Here is a 19096-nt window from a genome sequence, read left to right as displayed (position 1 = left end):
ATTTTTGGTTATTTTTTCTTTTTTTCTTTTTTACCTTTTTTACAATTTTTAAAAAATGTTTATTTCATTTCATCTTAGTTTGTTCAGTTTGCTTACCCACTGTTTTTTTTCATGTTTGTACTTGCTGCTGTTCAATCTTCGGTCCGTTAACACCCTATCTGTACTAATGCTTTGTCTTTCAACACACCATTAACATATTGTTTGCCTTTGCACCATGACCTTTTGGTCAGCTATGTGGCCTTGTCCAATCTACACCTTCTCCTTTGTTATCTCTTGCCCCACCTCCGCCTCACTTGCTTATAACCTTTGACATTTCTAATATTTGTCAGTTCCGAAGAAGGGTCACCGACCCGAAATGTTAACTCTGCTTCTCTTTCCACAGATGCTGCCAGACCTGCTGAGTGGTTCCAGCATTTCTTGTTTTTATTCCTTCCAGATCCTTCTTCCCCTTCACTTCCCTCTGACCCCATCCCTTCTTTTGATATCACCCCTTTCCATATATTCACCATACCCTCTGTACTTCTCTCTGATGCTGAATGATCTGTACTCAGCAAAGGACTCCATTTTATCACCTTACACCTCCACCTCAATGAATTTCACTCTCGGCATGATGTTGAGCTCTTCTTCCATCACCTTCGCCTCCGGGTTTATTTTAGATTTCCAGGATCTGCAGTATTTTGCTTTTATATCCCTGAAGAGAGAGAACCGTTTACAATATTGGCTCACATGGGGGCCCATGTTGGGTGATCAGCAGTTTGGTGGCAATAGGAGCAAGGGAACAGAATGTGGGTCTCATTGACAAAATTAGCTCAGAGAGGGTATGAGGGCAGGCAGGAGCGAATCTAGAGAAAGATGTGAATTCAGGGTTAGGGCAGGGGGTGCATTATAGGAAGTTTGGCCAGGTGGGTTAGTAAAAGGGAGCGATGCGGCAGAGGCAACAGATCATATGATTTCAAACTTAGTGACAAAGATGTCCATGAGCTGCTGCACTTATTGGTGAAGGTGAGGGTGGAGGGAACAGGGGAGAGGGATTTAGAAAGATGGTTTGCAGTAGAGAAAAGAAGTTGGGGTTACCTTTGCATTCCAAGATCATCCTGGAATCGTGAACAGTTTTAGCAGATGCAAGCAGGACCCAATTGTGTTTCAAATGGTCCAGCCAGATCTGGCTGTTCAAGAAAGGAAAGAGAGCTAAAACAGGGAACTATAGACCAGTTAGTCTGACAGCAGTAGTATGGAAAATGCTGGAATGTATTATCAGGGATATGGTAAATGATAAAGCAAAATATGATTAGAAAGAATCAACATGGTTATATGAAAGGCAAATTATGTTTGACAAATCGTTTAGAGATTTTTGAGGTGCAACTAGCAGGGTAGACAAAGGGGAGCCAGTGGATGTAATATATTTGGATTTTCAAAAAACATTCGATAAGGCGTCACACAAAAGGTTATTGTACAAGGTTAGGGCTCATGGGATTGGGGGTAATATATTAGAACGGATAGCGGATTGGCAAACAGATAGAAAACAGAGGGTAAAAATAAATGGGACATTTCAGGTTGGTAGGCTGTAACTCCTGGAGTGCCGGAAGGATCAGTGCTACAGCCGCAACTATTTACAATCTATATTAATGACTTAGAGTATATTGTATCCAAATTTTCTGATGATACAGAGCTAGGTAGGAAATTAAGCTGTGAGGACACAAAGAGGCTGCAAAGCGATATTGACTGGTTAAGTGAGTGGCCAATAAGGTGACAGATGGGGTATAATGTGGGGAAATGTAAAATTATCCACTTTGGTAGGAAGAATAGAAAAGCAGAATATGTTTTAAAAGGTGAGAGACTAATAAATGTTGGTATGCAGAGGGATCTGGGTGTCCTTGTACAGGAATTACAGAAAGTTAACAAGCAATTAGGAAGGCAAATGTTATGCTCGTCTTTACTGCACATGGGTTAGAATATGAGAGTAAGGAAGCCTCCCTGAAAACATATATGGCTTTGGTGAGAACACACCTGAGATACAGTGTACAGCTTTGGCTTCCTATTTGAAAGAAAGATATACTTGTCTTAGAGAGGATGCAATAAAGGTTTACTAGATTGATTCCTGGGATGAGAGGTTGTCCTATGAGGTGAGATTGAGTAGAATGGGCCTATATACTCCTGCATTTAGAAGAATGAGAGATCTCTTTGAAACATGTAAAATTCTTAGAGGACTTGATAGGGTAAATGCTGAGAGGTTGGTTCCCCTGGCTGGAGAGTCTAAAACTAGGGATGATAGGCTCAGGATAGGGGGTTGGTCACTTAGGACTGAGATGAGGAGAAATTTCTTCACTCAGAGAGTTGCGATTCTTTGAATTGTCTACCTGAAAGCTGTGGATGCTCAGTCGTTGAGCATATTCAATATGGAGATCAATAGATCAAGGGAATCAAGGGAACTATGGATAGGATAGGAAAATATAGAGTTGAGTTAGAAGATCAGCCATGAGCTTATAGAATAGTGGAGCAGGGAGTGGCCTTATGGCCTGCTCCTGTGCCTATTTCTTATACTCGTATGCAAGTCATTTGTTTCTCTATTTGCATATTTTTCTAGCAATTAAAATAGTTCTTATCATTGTCCTCAGCATAGGTTCATCTGAAACTACGCAAGTATATAAAATAGTGCCTTTGGATGAATGCTGTGAACTACAGCTATGAAGGGAAAGACTTTTGGGAATATTATGGTAGAAAAATCTCAAGCACCACAAACCACTTTTAAGCAGTAGCTAAAAACTTTTGACATGTATCCACACAAAACTGTGACTATGTTTTTTTTAAATATGTGAATCAATAATTTAGGTCAATTTTTTCATGCTTGTTTGATTTCTGCTTCTTCAGAACTCAAATTTGTCCAGTTTTGGGCAAGTGTCACGAGATGTTATTTCAAAGATTTAAAAGAGAAATGCTTCTACAAAATAGCCCCTTAATCCAAAATGTTACAGATAAGCTATCTTTACAGTTACCAGTGTTTTTTCAGTCACCCACTGGTGCTGGTCTAGAAATGCTGAATAGAGGCAGTCTGGGAGCTGACATGTCGTATGGTGTTTCCTCGGCTCCTGTGACATCAGAAAATTTAGCTCCAGTGAAATCATAAACTTCATGATATTACTTTTGTAAGTACTGCCACACATATACCTGCTCCTGACTGCCAATAGCCAGCAGTTCTAAAGCACAGAACATTGTATTAAGAGGTGACTGCAAGATATGTGTAAATGTCGAATTATTGAGGTAGACTTTAGGTTTCACCACGTAGCGGATCAATTCCCCTTTATACACTCTGCTGGGCTTTTCTTTCCTTTGAAGTCAATGGGGAAAAAAATGGGTGGGATGTTTAATGGCTGGCTGATCCATTTTCATCAGTTTTCCACCTGCTAATACAAGTCAAAATCTACCCCATCATATTCAGGATGTCTTAGATTATAATTCCTCAAACATTCTTCTCTTCCTTCATTTTTAAATGCGAAGTAATTGCTTAATCAGATATAGTTTCCTTGTTTCAGATCACTTACAAACAGAATGAGAGAACTCCTCGATATTTTCAAAGATTCATTAAGACATGTAAGGAATTCACATCGCAATTTAATTCCTACTGACTGAAAATCTGTGCATTTTTATATATAACATAATGTCTGGTTTTGTAATGAGTCACCCATTGGCATAAGTCTCAATCTTCAACAACATTATTCTTAGTGCAGTATCATTAATCACATTGAGTGAAATGAAAGAAGTTTGCCTGTTGCCTCACTGTTATACACAGCAAATTTATGCAACAAATTGTGAGACAATGTATCTGGATCACATATAATCATTAACAGAATTGAACATTGTGAAAGTTATTACAAGCATTATTTATTCCCTTTGAAATAAGTTTGTTGTGAACGTTGCTACATATTTAATATCTGGTAGGGTTTAACAAACGCTCCAAATGTCAGGTCTTTTATTTAAAAAAACAAGTCATGCATTTATTCGGTCAGGGATATCAGTATAACGAGATTACCACATGGTTCCATTTAGGAAAGTTCTGCATTAGTCATAGGTTCTCACTTTCAACAAAGTTTTTCACACTTGAACAAAAACAGACCAACTCCGAATGTTAAATGAATAACTGCCACCAAAATAAGAGAAGCAAAGCAGCTATCAATATGGGTAGACTTAATCCATGAACATTCTTCTCCATGCCTGACTGTGGTTAACTGATGAAAAAGTCACACCTCATTTCAGTAATATGAACCATTTTGCTCGATAGGTTTGACCTATCACAGCTGAGAGATTATATCACTGGGCTGCCCAGAGTTCTTGTACCAGGGACTGACAGCCCTATAAAACTGTAGGCTTGGTGCAAGCTTCATAGGGATTGCATTTGACTGGAGGATAACATTGCTGCTGGCCCCATCCCATAGACTATGGCACTGAAGGCTTGTGAACACTGGTTGCTGCTCATTTTCCTCTTCCTACCATTTTGTCTATGTCAGGAAGAGTACTCGGAGGTGAGCGTGAAAGATATTGCAAACTTGACAAAAGTAGTTGAAAACTATGAAGCTTCCAGGTATTTAAAGAGCGAACAGACTGAAGCTGCAAACCGTACCGGTGGGGTAAATTCGAGGCCGGCTGCAGCTGACAAGACAGGAAAAGTACAAAAAAAGCCGAAAAGAAACAAATTTGAAACTAAGGTGATAGAACAGCCAACTCCTAATAGCATCCAGGTACTCCGAACTGATTTTATACACAAAGATGGTAATAGTCCCGAGGCAGTTTGGCTTCGTCTGGATAAAACTGGAAGAGTTTGAATTTTAGGATAACAAAGTTTAGTTGATTTTCAGTTAATGCCTTCTGTATCCTGAAATTCCAGTTAAGTTTATTGTTGAAAAAGAAACAGTATGTTATATGTTTATTTAATTTGTTATATTGCTTCTAAAATTAAACAAAAGCAACCATTGAAACGGGAGTAAATGCTTCTCAAATTGAATAACCAGGGACTTTATAATTAACTCATTAAAAAAGCACAATTTAAAACACATTTTCATTCCTATTTCCTAAATAATGGGACAGTAGAAATGTATAAATTAATTTTCTCATTATTTTCCCCCTAAATTTAATTAAAGAAAATGAATGAAAATTAATTAAAATTTTAAATGTTATAACCTTATTGGAAATGTTAATAAGTTGAAAATTCACCATTGTAATTTTTGAATTAGTTATAGTTATCTATTGTCAGCCTAATTTGTAAAGGTTTGTAGGTGGTAGGGTAAGACAGAATCAATTATTTTGAAAATATCAAATTTGACAAAGTACTTGCAGAAGAAATAGATGATATAGATTCTGAATGGTTTCAGCTAGGCTAAAGTCTAAATTCTGTACTGCATAACAGCATTTTTTTCTCTGATTGTACAGCAGTGATTTGTCTCTCAAATCTGCATTGAGCAGTAATGTAAATGTTCTTGTTCATAAAATTGAGATATTTAACTCAGCCAAAGTGGAAAATGTTTTACAAATTTCATAGCAGCCATTAAATTATACTGATATATTCCCATTTGCTACTTTTCTCAGTAAGTGTAGCATTGTGGCCAATTTAATAATATCGTTAACAAAACATGATCTTCAACCTGAGGCTTCAAATAAAACAATAGTCAAAAAGTAACTGGTGTTGCTGAGGCATGTCAGAATAGAGAAAATAACATAAATAAAATGAACACTTCAGCTGTGTGTCCTAGGAATTTCAGCACTACAGTAGCTCCTGCAGCCCATCGTGTCTGCATTGGTGCTTACTCTATTGACTAACACAATAGTGGGAGTACCATCATCAGAAGGACCCCCACCATATTCTCAGGGCAATTGGGATTGCAATAAATGGTGCCCTTTCCAGTATCGTCCACAACCCGAAAATAAATATTTGAAAAAACTTAATTAGTAAGTAAAAGCAGTGTCAAAACACTGCCAAAAGCTTGACGTATGTACAAGATGAAGATACAAAGGTGTGAAACAGTCATGCTTATGGATCTTTAATGCAATGTTTTATTCTGCAGTTGATTTTTCAGATGTCAATTATGGTAATAGATACATCTTTGTTGCTGTATTATGTTCAGATTGTATTGAATCTATGTTTCAAATACTTTTGCTTTGATATTTTGAATTATATATTTAAACATTCCTTTACATCACCTAATGGAAATATATGCAAGATAGTTCATCAGATGTATCTTAAAAGCTGTATTATGATATGTGAAGTATTTTGGTTATTTTTAGAGTCAGAGTTTTACAGCACAGAAACAGGCCTTGCGGTCCAACACGCCTGCACCAACCATCAAGCACCCGTCCAAACTAATCCCATTTTCCCACACTTGGCCTGTAGCCTTGTATGCTATGGTGTTTCAAGTGCTCCTCCAAATACTACTTAAATGTTGAGTGTTCCTGCCTCTACCACCCCTGCAGTGTGTTCCAGATTCCAACCACCCTCTGGATGAAAAATTTCACCTCAACCCCTCTTTAAACCTCCTGCCCCTTAAATTAAATATATGCCCCCTTGGTTATTTGATTGTTATGGCCTCCATTTTTGCTACAAGCGCATAAATGGTCAGTAATTTTACCTTTTCAAAACAGAGGGAATTTTATCCTGCCCTTGATGGGAATGGAGGCGGACAGGGGGCAAACAAAATGGCAAGGGGCGCCGTTTCCAACATTGCCCGGGCCCCCTGCAATTTTGTCTGGGGCGGGGAAGGCTGAGGATGGCCTACCCACCCGAGGCCAATTAGAACATAGAACATAGAACATTACAGTGCAGTACAGGCCCTTCAGCCCTCGATGATGCGCCGATCTGTGAAACCATCTGACCTACACTATTCCATTTTCATCCATATGTCTATCCAATGACCACTTAAATGCCCTTAAAGTTGGCGAGTCTACTACTGTTGCAGGCAGGGCGTTCCACGCCCCTACTACTCTCTGTGTAAAGAAACTACCTGTGACATCTGTCCTATATCTATCACCCCTCAACTTAAAGCTATGTCCCCTCGTGTTTGCCATCACCATCCGAGGAAAAAGGCTCTCACTATCCACCCTGTCCAACCCTCTGATTATCTTATATGTCTCTATTAAGTCACCTCTCCTCCTCCTTCTCTCCAACGAAAACAACCTCAAGTCCCTCAGCCTTTCCTCGTAAGACCTTCCCTCCATACCAGGCAACATCCTAGTAAATCTCCTCTGCACCTTTTCCAAAGCTTCCACATCCTTCCTATAATGCGGTGACCAGAACTGCACGCAATACTCCAGGTGCGGCTGCACCAGAGTTCTGTACAGCTGCAGCATGACCTCGTGGCTCCTAAACTCGATCCCCCTACTAATAAAAGCTAACACACCATATGCCTTCTTAACAGCTCTATTAACCTGGGTGGCAACTTTCAGGGATTTATGTACCTGGACCCCAAGATCTCTCTGCTCATCTACACTACCAAGAATCTTCCCATTAGCCCAGTATTCTGCAATCCTGTTACTCCTTCCGAAGTGAATCACCTCGCACTTTTCCGCATTAAACTCCATTTGCCATCTCTCAGCCCAGCTCTGCAGCCTACCTATGTCCCTCTGTAACCTACAACATCCTTCGGCACTATCCACAACTCCACCGACCTTCGTGTCATCCGCAAATTTACTAACCCACCCTTCTACACCCTCATCCAGGTCATTTATAAAAATGACAAACAGCAGTGGCCCCAAAACAGATCCTTGCGGTACACCACTAGAAACTATACTCCAGGATGAACATTTACCATCAACCACCACCCTCTGTCTTCTTTCAGCTAGCCAATTTCTGATCCAAAGCACTAATTCACCTTCAATCCCATACTTCTGTATTTTCTGCAATAGCCTACCGTGGGGAACATTATCAAACGCCTTACTGAAATCCATATAGACCACATCCACGGCTTTACCCTCATCCACCTGTTTGGTCACCTTGTCAAAAAACTCAATAAGGTTTGTGAGGCACGACCTACCCTTCACAAAACCGTGCTGACTATCTCTAATGAACTTATTCTTTTCAAGATGATTATAAATCCTATCTCTTATAACCTTTTCCAACAGTTTACCCACAACCGAAGTAAGGCTCACAGGTCTATAATTACCAGGGCTGTCTCTACTCCCCTTCTTGAACAAGGGGACAACATTTGCTATCCTCCAGTCTTCCGGCATTATTCCTGTCGACAATGACGACATAAAAAATCAAGGACAAAGGCTCTGCAATCTCCTCCCTGGCTTCCCAGAGAATCCTAGGATAAATCCCATCTGGCCCAGGGGACTTATCTATTTTCACACTTTCCAAAATTGATAACACCTCCTCCTTGTGAACCTCAATCCCATCTAGCCTAGTAGTCTGTAGCTCAGTATTCTCCTCGACAACATTTTCTTTCTCCACTGTAAATACTGACGAAAAATATTCATTTAACACTTCCCCTATCTCCTCCGATTCCACACACAACTTCCCACTACTATCCTTGATTGGCCCTAACCTATCTCTAGTCATTCTTTTATTCCTGATATACCTATGGAAAGCCTTAGGGTTTTCTTTGATCCTATCCGCCAATGACTTCTCGTGTCCTCTCCTTGCTCTTCTTATCTCTCCCTTTAGATCCTTCCTGGCTAGCTTGTAACTCTCAAGCGCCCTAACTGAGCCTTCACGTCTCATCCTAACATAAGCCTTCTTCTTCCTCTTGACAAGCTCTTCAACTTCTTTAGTAAACCACGGCTCCCTCGCTCGACAACTTCCTCCCTGCCTGACAGGTACATACTTATCAAGGACACGCAGTAGCTTATCTGATGATTTCAGTAACCATGGGATATACTCTATTTTTCTGTCCAAGAAATAAAGACAAAAAGAGAACTTGTTATCCTAAAATCATATCAGTTGCCTTGAGTGACTTTTTTTTAGCTTGCCAATTTAGATTGTTGCTGAAGTAAACTTGCAAATTAAGAATTAATTTTCTTTTTGAGGAACAACATGAGGTTGTGGATAGGCCTGCCCATTTCGAATGTAGCCCGTGTTGTCAACGAGCAGAGCCTGGTCCCCGTGGATGGCCTGGTCCTCCTGGCCAAGCTGGTATTCCAGGTATGTTAATTGTGTTTTTTCAATGTTTCCTTTGTCTCTTCCAATTTTATCCCATCCTTCTCTCCTGAAGCTGATTATTGTGGGGGCATCATTCCTAAGAGACCATTATGCCCTCCAGTACCTTGCCTAAAAGACGATTCTTCATGTGAATCAGCACAGTAAGTCTTAGTCGGCTATTCAGCTGTGGGAATTATCCTATCACTTGCATTTTTCAGCTCATGGGACAGGCTGAGGGTTGTTCACAGGATGCAGAGCAAGAATCCTGCCTAATTTCTTTCTCCTCTGCAGCTGAGAAGGTCTAGTGATCTTTTTCCTTCTAAATTTTCTTATGTTTCTTATCATAGAATCATAAAGCACAGAATGTGGCATGTGGCCCATTGTGCCTTATGCAGGTACAATATCTGCAAGTTGACTGTCAAAGGGATTCAAAGGCAATAATGGTAAATATTAGTGTGCAACATATTCCTTTTCTGCAAATTAAAGAAAGTGAACAATGTCCTTACAATTAATTACACATTTTGCTCAATATTGACATTCAATTCACTTAATACAAAAAGTACTGAAAAAACACACTAGGTCCTTCAACATCTGTAAAAAGCAAAGACTGCAGGTATGGTAGTGTAGTGGTTATGTGACTGAACTAGTAATCCAGAAACCTGCACTAATAGTCCAGAAGAACATGATTGCAAATCACGACCATAGCAGTTTCAGAATTTTAGTTCAGTTCACCAGATCTAGAATTAAGTGTTGGTATCAAAAAAAGTGACCATGAACCTGTCAAGTTGTCATGAAAGCCCAAATTTAGGAAGCAAACCTCCCAACCTCTCCCAGTGTGATATATATCCATACCAAATGCTTTTGATTCTTAACTGCCCTTTGAAGTGGCCTAGCAAGTTATTCAGTTGTATCAAACTGCTTCAGTTCAAGAAGAAGGCCCACCACCACCTTCTATGGGCAAAGAGGGATGGGCAATAAATGGCAGCCTTTCCATCAAAACTCTCATTCCCAAGAATGGAACTTCTACTTTATCACTAATATAATCTGTTCTAACCACATCAACATCCTGGGGCCTACCATTGACCAGAAACTTAATCGGACCCGCCATATAAATACTGTGGCTACAAGATCAGGTCAGATGTTGGGAATTCTGTGGTGAGTGTCTCCCCAAAGCCTGTCCACCATCTACAAGGCACAAGTCAGGATCGTGATGGAATACTCTCCACTTGCCTGGATGGGTGCAGCTCCAACAACACTCAAGAAGCTTGGCACCATACAGGTGAAAGCAGCTCGCTTGATCGGCACCCCATCTACCACCTTAAATATTCACTCCCTCCACTGCTGGCGCACAGTGACAGCAGTGTGTACCATCTACAAGATGCACTGCAGCAACTCATCAAGGCTCCTTCGACAGCACCTTCCTAACCTGTGACCTCTTCCACCTAGAAGTGCAGCAGACACATGGGAACACCACCTGCAAGTTCCCCTCCAAGCCACACACCATCCTGACTTGGAACTATATCACTGATCCTTCACTGTCACTGGGTCAAAATCCTGGAACTCCCTTCCTAACAGCACTGTGGGTGTACCTACACCACATGAACTGTAGCAGTTCAAGAAGGCAGCTCACCACCACCTTCTCAAGGGCAAATGGGGATGGGCACCAAATGCTGGGCTTGCCAGCAATGCCCACAACCCAGAAATGAGTTTTACAAAAAACCTTGTTAAAATAATTACGAGCTGAAAATACTTTACTTATATGTGGCCCCATTATCCCTACATGGAAAAACCTGACCTCTGATTGCTTCAAAACGTATTTGAATGGTCAGTTTTTCTACCAATGAAATACAACGGGGGAATTTTATGCTCTCTGCTGTAGCAGATTTTCTGGCGGCAGTGTGGTGTTTTTTTGAATTCCTGACAGCAGGATATTTAGAGGAATTAAGTCGGCAGTGGGTTTTCATGTTCCAGGGATCCCCCAGCATGGTGGTAGATTGCAGCCTTGCATTCATTTAACTAATATGAATACTCATTACCATACACATAGTTACAATTTAGTCCTACCTGTCAAATTAAGTGAACGGCGACTGATATTCCCATGCCACCAGGTTCATGATCGTTTCAACATGAAGTGCAGCAGTCAGATTTGTGCAGTTGAGTCTCAGGTCTGCGCTCTTCTCTCTTTAACTTATCCGCTAAACTAGCACCAACATTGGAATGGATGTTTGTCTCCAGGCTCGGCACCAGCAAGGGTGAATCATCTCGGGATGGCGGCAAAGGCATGGGCGGGGACTACATGGAGAAGCATGGCAGTGCAGTCGGGGAGGGAAGGATGGGGCAATTGGGTGCATGGAGGAGCAGGGGAGGGTGGAGGAGAGCGTCTACATCGTTGAATGGTTGATGTTGACGGTGAGGATGCATTTTGTTGGCTGTTGGGGTGGTGGGTGGATTAGATCAATACAGTGTGAAGATATTTGTCAAGGGCCTAAACAGTGAGTGCTGTCGACATCAGGGAGCTGTGGGGCAAATTGAGGGTACTGGGTAACAGAGGGAACGGTCACAGTCAATGGGGACAAATGGATTCTGTAGCTGGGGAAGGTCAAGACTAATGAGGGGGTATTCAACAGCTTCATATGAAGGGGAACAGGACTCGGCAACAATGGACAGTTTGTGAGGACGGTCAAGTGTTTTAGTCAGCATGTTTATATTAATGGGAGTCGGAACAAAGGGATGGCATAAATACATTGCTGATTACACTGTGCATGGTAATGGGGGGGGGGGGGGGGGGCGGGGGATGCTCAATGGTTATGGAGGGAAGGATAATGGTAACATTAGGTGGGTGAAAGGTGTTGGGCTCAAGGTTGGAAGGTGGAGAGACTTGCCCTGAATTCCACTCACACCATTTTCTCCAACAATAATGAAAACCATGTGGACACTCAAGGAGAGGGGGAAGAGGCGGAGGCAAACAACAGTGGGTGTGTTTTCTACCTGGCTCCAATTTGAAGGCAGATGTAACGGAGCTGTTCATTGCCTCGATGTTTCAGCTCAGTAGCCGGAATTTTACAGCCCCCAAACTAGCAGACTGGTGGCCAGGGGTAGGGGTGGATGCCGTAAAATTGAGTGGGAGGCAAGGGAGGCTCATTCCTGATCCTCAACGCACAACACTCTCCCACACCCCCACCCCCAACTGCCCCCACTTGCCTTGCCGGGTCCTGGCCGATTGTCCCCAGCAAGACCCTAAAAACTTACCTGTCTTCCGGGGCTGTTCTTCACCTCGCTTGTGATGGCTGGGTGTAGTCCCAGCAGTGGCCACTGCTCCCAATAGCACTGCTGGGTCTAAGAGCTGCCGGCACGCTGATTAGCTGGCAGCTGCATTAGGCGGGGCTTCCTGCCTCAAAGAGCTTGATATCCCACCCAAGACCAATTAAGGGCCTGGGGGGCGAAAAATCCCAGCCTGGCTACCTAGGTCCGCAGAGGCGGTCTTGCCACTGACTTTTCAGCCTCTGGGTGGGGCCTCCCTCCCACAGAAACATTCTGGCCAGTGTCAACAGAGGGCTGAATCACCATACTCTGCTCATTCATTGTTCAGAAAAGCCACAGCGACACTCAATTTGTCTGGTACCAAGGGAAGAAGAACAAAGAAAGAGACTAAGGAGGGCTATTTTCCCTCAACTCATGATGCCTGAGCACCAGCAACAGACAGAACAGGAAGGTCAGGATGCTCAGAATGATAACATCCAGGAACGGCCTTATCGAAGATGGGTACTGGCACGCCATCGCATCCTCAGGACAAGGACAAATGACCTTCAAATGTCAGAGGCAATGCCAGAGACACCCATGGATGTCACGTGAAATGATCACAGAAATTTGTAGGATGCTGCAGCATGACCTGCAGCCACTTGGGTTCAGTGGAAATCCCCTGCTCGTTGCCCTTAAGGTGACTGTGCACTCAATTTCTTTTTCCAGCACCTCCTTGCAGTGATCCATGGGTGACATATGTGGCATCTCATAGTCTGCAACCCACAGGTGCATCGAAGAGGTGACCAATGTCCTTTCTCGATATGCCAATGATTTCATCTGCTTAGCAGTAGACAAGGATGGCCAGGCAGCAAGGTTTGTGGCATTTGGCACCATCGCTGCTTTCCCTAGAGTGCAAGAATGACTTTACTCATGTGGCCATTAGAGCTCCCTGGGACCAGCCTGCTATCATTGTCAATCGCAAAGGCTTCCACTCTTTAAACATGCAATTGGTTTGTGAGTACAGGAGGAGAATCATGCATGTTTGTGCATGTTTCCCAGAGAGCTGGCATGACGCCTACATTTTGAGGAACTCCCAGCTGCCGGCAGTTTTCGAGGAACCAGCCGAAATGGATGTATGGATCCTGGGTGACAAGATCTATCCCCTTTTGTACATGATTGATGACACCAGTACGTCATCCCCAAATCATGGCTGAAGAGAGGTACAATGCTGCACTTGCATCCACCAGAGCCATCATTGAACACACCATTGGCATGCTGAAAATGCGATTCTGTTGCCTTGAACAGTCTGGAGGGGCTCTTCAGTATGTGCCACAGATGGTGTCACGAATAATCATTGTCTGCTGTGCCTTCCATGACCTTGCAATTAGGCGCGGCAACATTCTGCAGGTGGAGCAACAGGAGGATCACCAGTCCTCCTCAGATGAGGATGACTATGAACAAGGTGAGAAGGAGGACAACAATGACAATGATGCCATCATCGATATGAGAGGGACATCAGGGATAACCTAACTAATGCAACAATAAGCCGCAACATCAAGGAACATTGGGAGGAGAAACATAATAATTCCCCACAAAATTCCCTTTCGCATGAGATCTTATTCATCTCTGCAATCTTAACGAAGTGTTGCTGCACTTTCATGCGATTGGCATTTGAAATTATCTATGGGCTACGATGAATACACTACACACCACTGCAAACAGCATTAAATTATGACAGTAGAAAACAAAAATAAGGCATGATAGTATTGGAAAAAGTTAATAATCATCAATAGGAAAACGGCCATCATTGAAGAGTGAAGGCTCAAATTCCTATGACAAACAGACACTGGATATTTCCTGAGATGCTTTGCAAACATCATTGCATTCCTGCTGTAAGCCTCCATAAAACATTTTTTGTATCTATCTGTAACCAAACAAAACATTAGAGAGTGGATCAAGTTTTGCATGAAATAAAAATGTATTAATAAATCTTTTCTATTCTCACAATATGTACATTACCCATGCCACCTTCGTGCTCAAAACTGTTTCAATTTCCTTTTTTCCCACCACATCTAGGTACTCTCCTGACATTAGCAGCTGCGATGGAGGCAGTCTGCTCAGTGCACTGCCCCAGTGCTGTGGATGACCATGGCGGGCGTCCACTGAAGGAACAGGGCCTTGATCGCTCCATCCTACTGGGGGTCTGCGGCAATGGGACTTGAGTATCCCCCGGATACTCACCTGCTGGAGGTAAGGGGGTCAATGTCAGGGAGGAGGATGAGTTGCTTCTCACCCTGGGGGTGTCCTGAGAGGAAGCAGGTGGCACGTGCTCCTCCTCTATCTGTGTGCACGGTGGCACCTGCCTGTCTCCCTGAGGGAAAGGAGCACCTGGAGGGAGGTCCAGCTTTCTCATCCCCCTCTGCTGCATGGAGTCCATGGCAACAGCAATGGAGTACAGGTCAGATCGCATATGGCTCAAGTGTTCAACCAGACTCACTACAGAGCTCGCCAAACTCTCTACTGAGGAAGCCATATGCTCAAATGCCTGTGACATGACAGATGTCATGGCTTGCATGGACTCCTCCATGGCACAAGCCACAAATGACCTCCGGCATCTCCGACATATATTTTCCACATGGTTTTGCTGCACAGCCATAGACTTCTCATAGCAACAAACAGGACAATCATGAGCATGGGGCAGAGCAGGGGCCTGGTCCTCAGCAGTCCTTCAATTGTCAGGGGACCCCGGGTGGCACATGCTCCCTCAGCTGCTGGGAAGTGTCTGTGTCGTGATTGTCAGATTGTAACCCAGATTCTAATCTTAAACCCCCCGTGGACCATGTGGATGTATCTCTGCTGGCGGAGGTGGAAGAAATGGCAGGTGACAGTGCACCCTCTGGGACATTGGCTTCTTCCTCTCCAGAGGAAGATCCTTGGGCCATGCAGTGCTCTGTGACTCAAGTGCAGGCACCTGCAGTGGAGACAGAGGCACTTTAAACATGTGCTTAACATGAGTTTACACAATTTCCTTCAGTTTCCACATATGGCTGCAAGAGCAGAAATGACACTTCATCCTTACGCCTTGTGGCTCCTGTCTATCCATCTCCACTCGTCCTGCCTCCCTCCTCTCTCGTGAACTCCTCCACAGCTGCAGTCAGCAGCCTTATGGCAGGGACCCCTCATCCCGTTCTAGCAAGCTCATGCTGGTTGTGACTTTGTTTATCCTGCAGCAGACAGTGCAGATTTAATGACACGGCAAATGATGTATTACAACCATTGCATACATGCATCAACATTGTCATGCTAGGCTCCCACCTGCCAAGAATGAGGCACATTAATTTTGTCATGAACATTGATTTTAAGCTGTTACTGGAGTGAGAGGAGTACTTGTTGAACAGATGAGCCATAGCTGGAAAATACATTTGCATATTAACAGACCGTGCTTGGAAGGACAAAGCAGCCAAATCTGCACTGGACTTTTGATCATCAGACATTGAATGTGGGGCAGCTTGCATTCCAGGTTGACTGCTAAGATGGCCGAATACACAAACAGACATGGGCAAACTAGCTAGTCACATGACTAACCTGGACAACCTGAGTTTTTTGAATTTGTACAAACAGTTTGGGCAGAAAGCTGTTTGCTCCTGGACTGAAAAGATCTCTCACCTGTATGCTCCCATCTCTTTCTCACAAGCCTCTGAATCCACTGAAAACACATGAATCCCATGTTCATGAGAGAAAAAAGTCTCCTACAGTGACCAAGGTTTAAGAAGAACAGTGGGCCCCAACAAAATGCAAGATTTACCTACAATCAAGGCCTCTACAGTGAGCTCAAAGAACGGTAACAAACATTCTTCAGATATTGTCTCAAACCTTTCACTTTATTTTTCTTCTCCTTTCTGTCTCTATTTGTATGTGTGTATCATGTATGCATGCTACCGTGGGCGCGTCATGTATCCGTAGGCGTTAACCGATTTAAAGTTTAAGTTTATTCAATTTCAACTTTTCTTTAAACCTGAGAAAGCCTGCTTGTGTTGGTTTCTTTGCCTTATAATTGGAAAGCGGTGAACAAGGATTCACCAAGGTGGAGCTAAAAAAAACACGGTGTTTTTAAAATTAAACCCTGTTATATAAAGGCTGAAAGGGAACCCTAGACCTCTTTTTCACCTGGTCGTAACAACATTATTCACTCTGCAGTGGCTTTCCAAGCACAAACAATGCCAAGCTTCATCTTGGCACAACATAATTTAGTGAATGGTACCAAGTTGCTCATGTATTCCACTGAATTGCTTGCATACCCTCTGCCTGAAATACACTGAGCAATGGAAGAAAACAATGCAGCAGTTTTGCCAGGACCTCTTACCCTCTCCGATCTGAGCAAGTTATTGATGCGCTTGTGGTACTGCGCTCCTGTTCTACGAGTGAGCCCACGATTTGAGACCTCCTCTGCTACCTCTATCCAGGCTGCCTTGGTGAGTCAGGAGCATCTTCAAATGCCATCTGCAGGGAAGAGGACCTTCTGTCTTTCCCTGACTGCCTGGAGGAGAACCTACAGAGAGGCATCACTGAACCATGGGGCGGGACACTACCTAATGACTGTCATGTGATTCACTTTGTCTGCAGGTAAAATAAATGTGAAGTTGCTGGTGACTTTCACAAAATAAGGGAGGCAAAAGCATTTGATTTAAGCAAAAGCGTCATTTTAAGTTAGTCTGAAGATACTTGCATGAAAGGAAGGCTGCTGATCGTTGTGGCTGCGAGCACAGAATGTTTTATATCTGTGGCGGTCATGGTGCTTGGGACAATGACGGGAGGTTCCACCAGTGAAAGGTCGCTCCCACCACATGATCCCACTTGTCCCCCGTGTCTGTATCCACATGACTCATTTGCATACAAAATTGCATGGGAAACAGGAATTGTGCTGGAAGCGGAAGTTACGACAACTTCCGGTCCCGCGATCAGGAACGCAGCAGTAGTTGTAAAGTTCCACACAACAAGTCTGATTTTATCATACAGCAAACATCACAGGTCAATGTTTGTTGTATTTTATAAGCCTGATTGCAGTCAGATGAGATAACTCATCCATTCGTCTCCGAGGTTTCAAAACACTGAAATGTTCTGGGAAACACCCACTGAGTGAAAATTTCAGGAAAAGGGGATGAAGATCCATAATGCTGGTTCTCCGCTGTTTTATGATGCCCAGGAAGAGGGGATGAGATGAGGCTGTGTGTTACAGGCCTTTTACTGTCATGCCAATAAAATGGGACCATTCACAGCCTCCTAGCTTTCCTCCTGTATTTGTGGGCATGGGACACTCAAACAAAGGTACTTCCCATAAAATGCTTTTGAAGGTTCTGGTAGAAAACAGAGGAGGAGCCCAAAGCATGTTTAAAAAGCAATTTTAAAAACTATCCACCAGATATGTGATTGTTGAGTTGGCTGCTGCTCCTTTTTCTTGCCCTATTTTCTGGTGTTAGGCGCAGCTTGGGGGATGTGGACATGGATTGCGGCTGTCTTTGGGCCTTGTAATGTCCTGGGTAAATAAATTCAGATACACCTGGGCCTGGACAGTTTCAGTGCACTTTGGGTACAGAACTCCTTTTCAACAAAAGGGGCCAGGAAAATTGGTCCCACCTTCTCGGCAAAGCACATGAACTCAAGAAAGCAGGGGTATTAAGTTCTATGCCGTATCCCTGCCTTCCACTTCAACTAATGTAACAAAGAATCTGGACCCTTCTTGGTTCATTTGGCTTAATACCACAACCTATTCGATTATCTGAACCATTGGAGAACTTTAGATTTTTTTTAAATTTTGGCCTTGGGGGATATTTATCCAAGCAGCTACTGTCTAAATGCAACTGCGAACAATCAAATACCAATTGATTCCTAGAGCATGAATTTCTGTAATTTCATAGGAAACCATGGAAACAATGGAAATAATGGTCTCCCAGGACATGAGGGGGTGAAGGGTGAGCAAGGCCTAAAAGGGGACTTGGGACCCCGAGGAGAACGTGGAATTCAAGGCATTAAAGGAGAGAAGGGACAAGCCGGGATCCCATCAGAACTCAAAGTAAGAATGATACTATTCTGTCACAGTACGCATAACATTTTACAGTCCAATATAGTGTAAAACTAATGGAAAATAATTCATTAACATACGCAAATTACTAATTAAGGAGCAAAATGATGGCCTAATATAAAATGAATCTTATTTCTCAAGAGTTGCTGTATATTACTATGTCACCATGCAATTCACACAGATTACAAATTAGCGATACTAATTTATAATGCCATTTTGCATAATGCCACTGTTATTATTTGACCTTTAACCACAATGTGCACACAATTTTCTCCTGCACTCAAAATTTGTCCAATACTGAGAATGGGAATTTTTAGAACAGCTATTGGCAATCTTTGTTCACACATTATTACTCCCACGGTGTGACTGTTAGGAATTTGACACCAGATTTTTAAAAATAATACAAGAAATAAAATGGTAACCAAATCCATGTTACTTCTGAAATGCTGTGCAATAAATGTGTTATTTTATATCATTGCTAAATTGTTACAATAACAGTTTTCTCATTGAGAAATCAAAGCATGAAGTTTCGTGTTATCCTGACTGTGATAATATTACTTTGTAATATACAATACTCTCTAACACAAACAAAAACTGCCAAAAGTTAGAAATGTGAAGGTTTTGAGCAAGAGAAAGGGGGTGGTGGGGGCGGGGGA

The 19096-nt window shown here is 42.7% G+C and overlaps 1 protein-coding gene across 1 annotated transcript in view; it reads left to right on the top strand.

Moving 5' to 3' along the window:
* Positions 1 to 4433: 4433 nt before the first annotated feature.
* Positions 4434 to 19096, top strand: part of LOC137378228 (complement C1q tumor necrosis factor-related protein 3-like) — a 47040-nt gene continuing 32377 nt past the window's right edge. Inside the window, exons 1-3 of the mRNA XM_068048483.1 lie at positions 4434 to 4733; positions 9010 to 9124; positions 18277 to 18431. Of these exons, the coding sequence (XP_067904584.1) occupies positions 4434 to 4733; positions 9010 to 9124; positions 18277 to 18431 (570 nt within the window). The remainder of the gene's footprint in view (positions 4734 to 9009; positions 9125 to 18276; positions 18432 to 19096) is intronic.

This window comes from Heterodontus francisci, chromosome 1 (assembly GCF_036365525.1).
Source record: "Heterodontus francisci isolate sHetFra1 chromosome 1, sHetFra1.hap1, whole genome shotgun sequence".
NCBI classification, from domain to species: Eukaryota; Metazoa; Chordata; class Chondrichthyes; order Heterodontiformes; family Heterodontidae; genus Heterodontus; species Heterodontus francisci.
The sequence above is the reverse complement of the archived record's forward strand: the minus strand, read 5'-3'. Positions and strand labels throughout refer to the sequence as shown.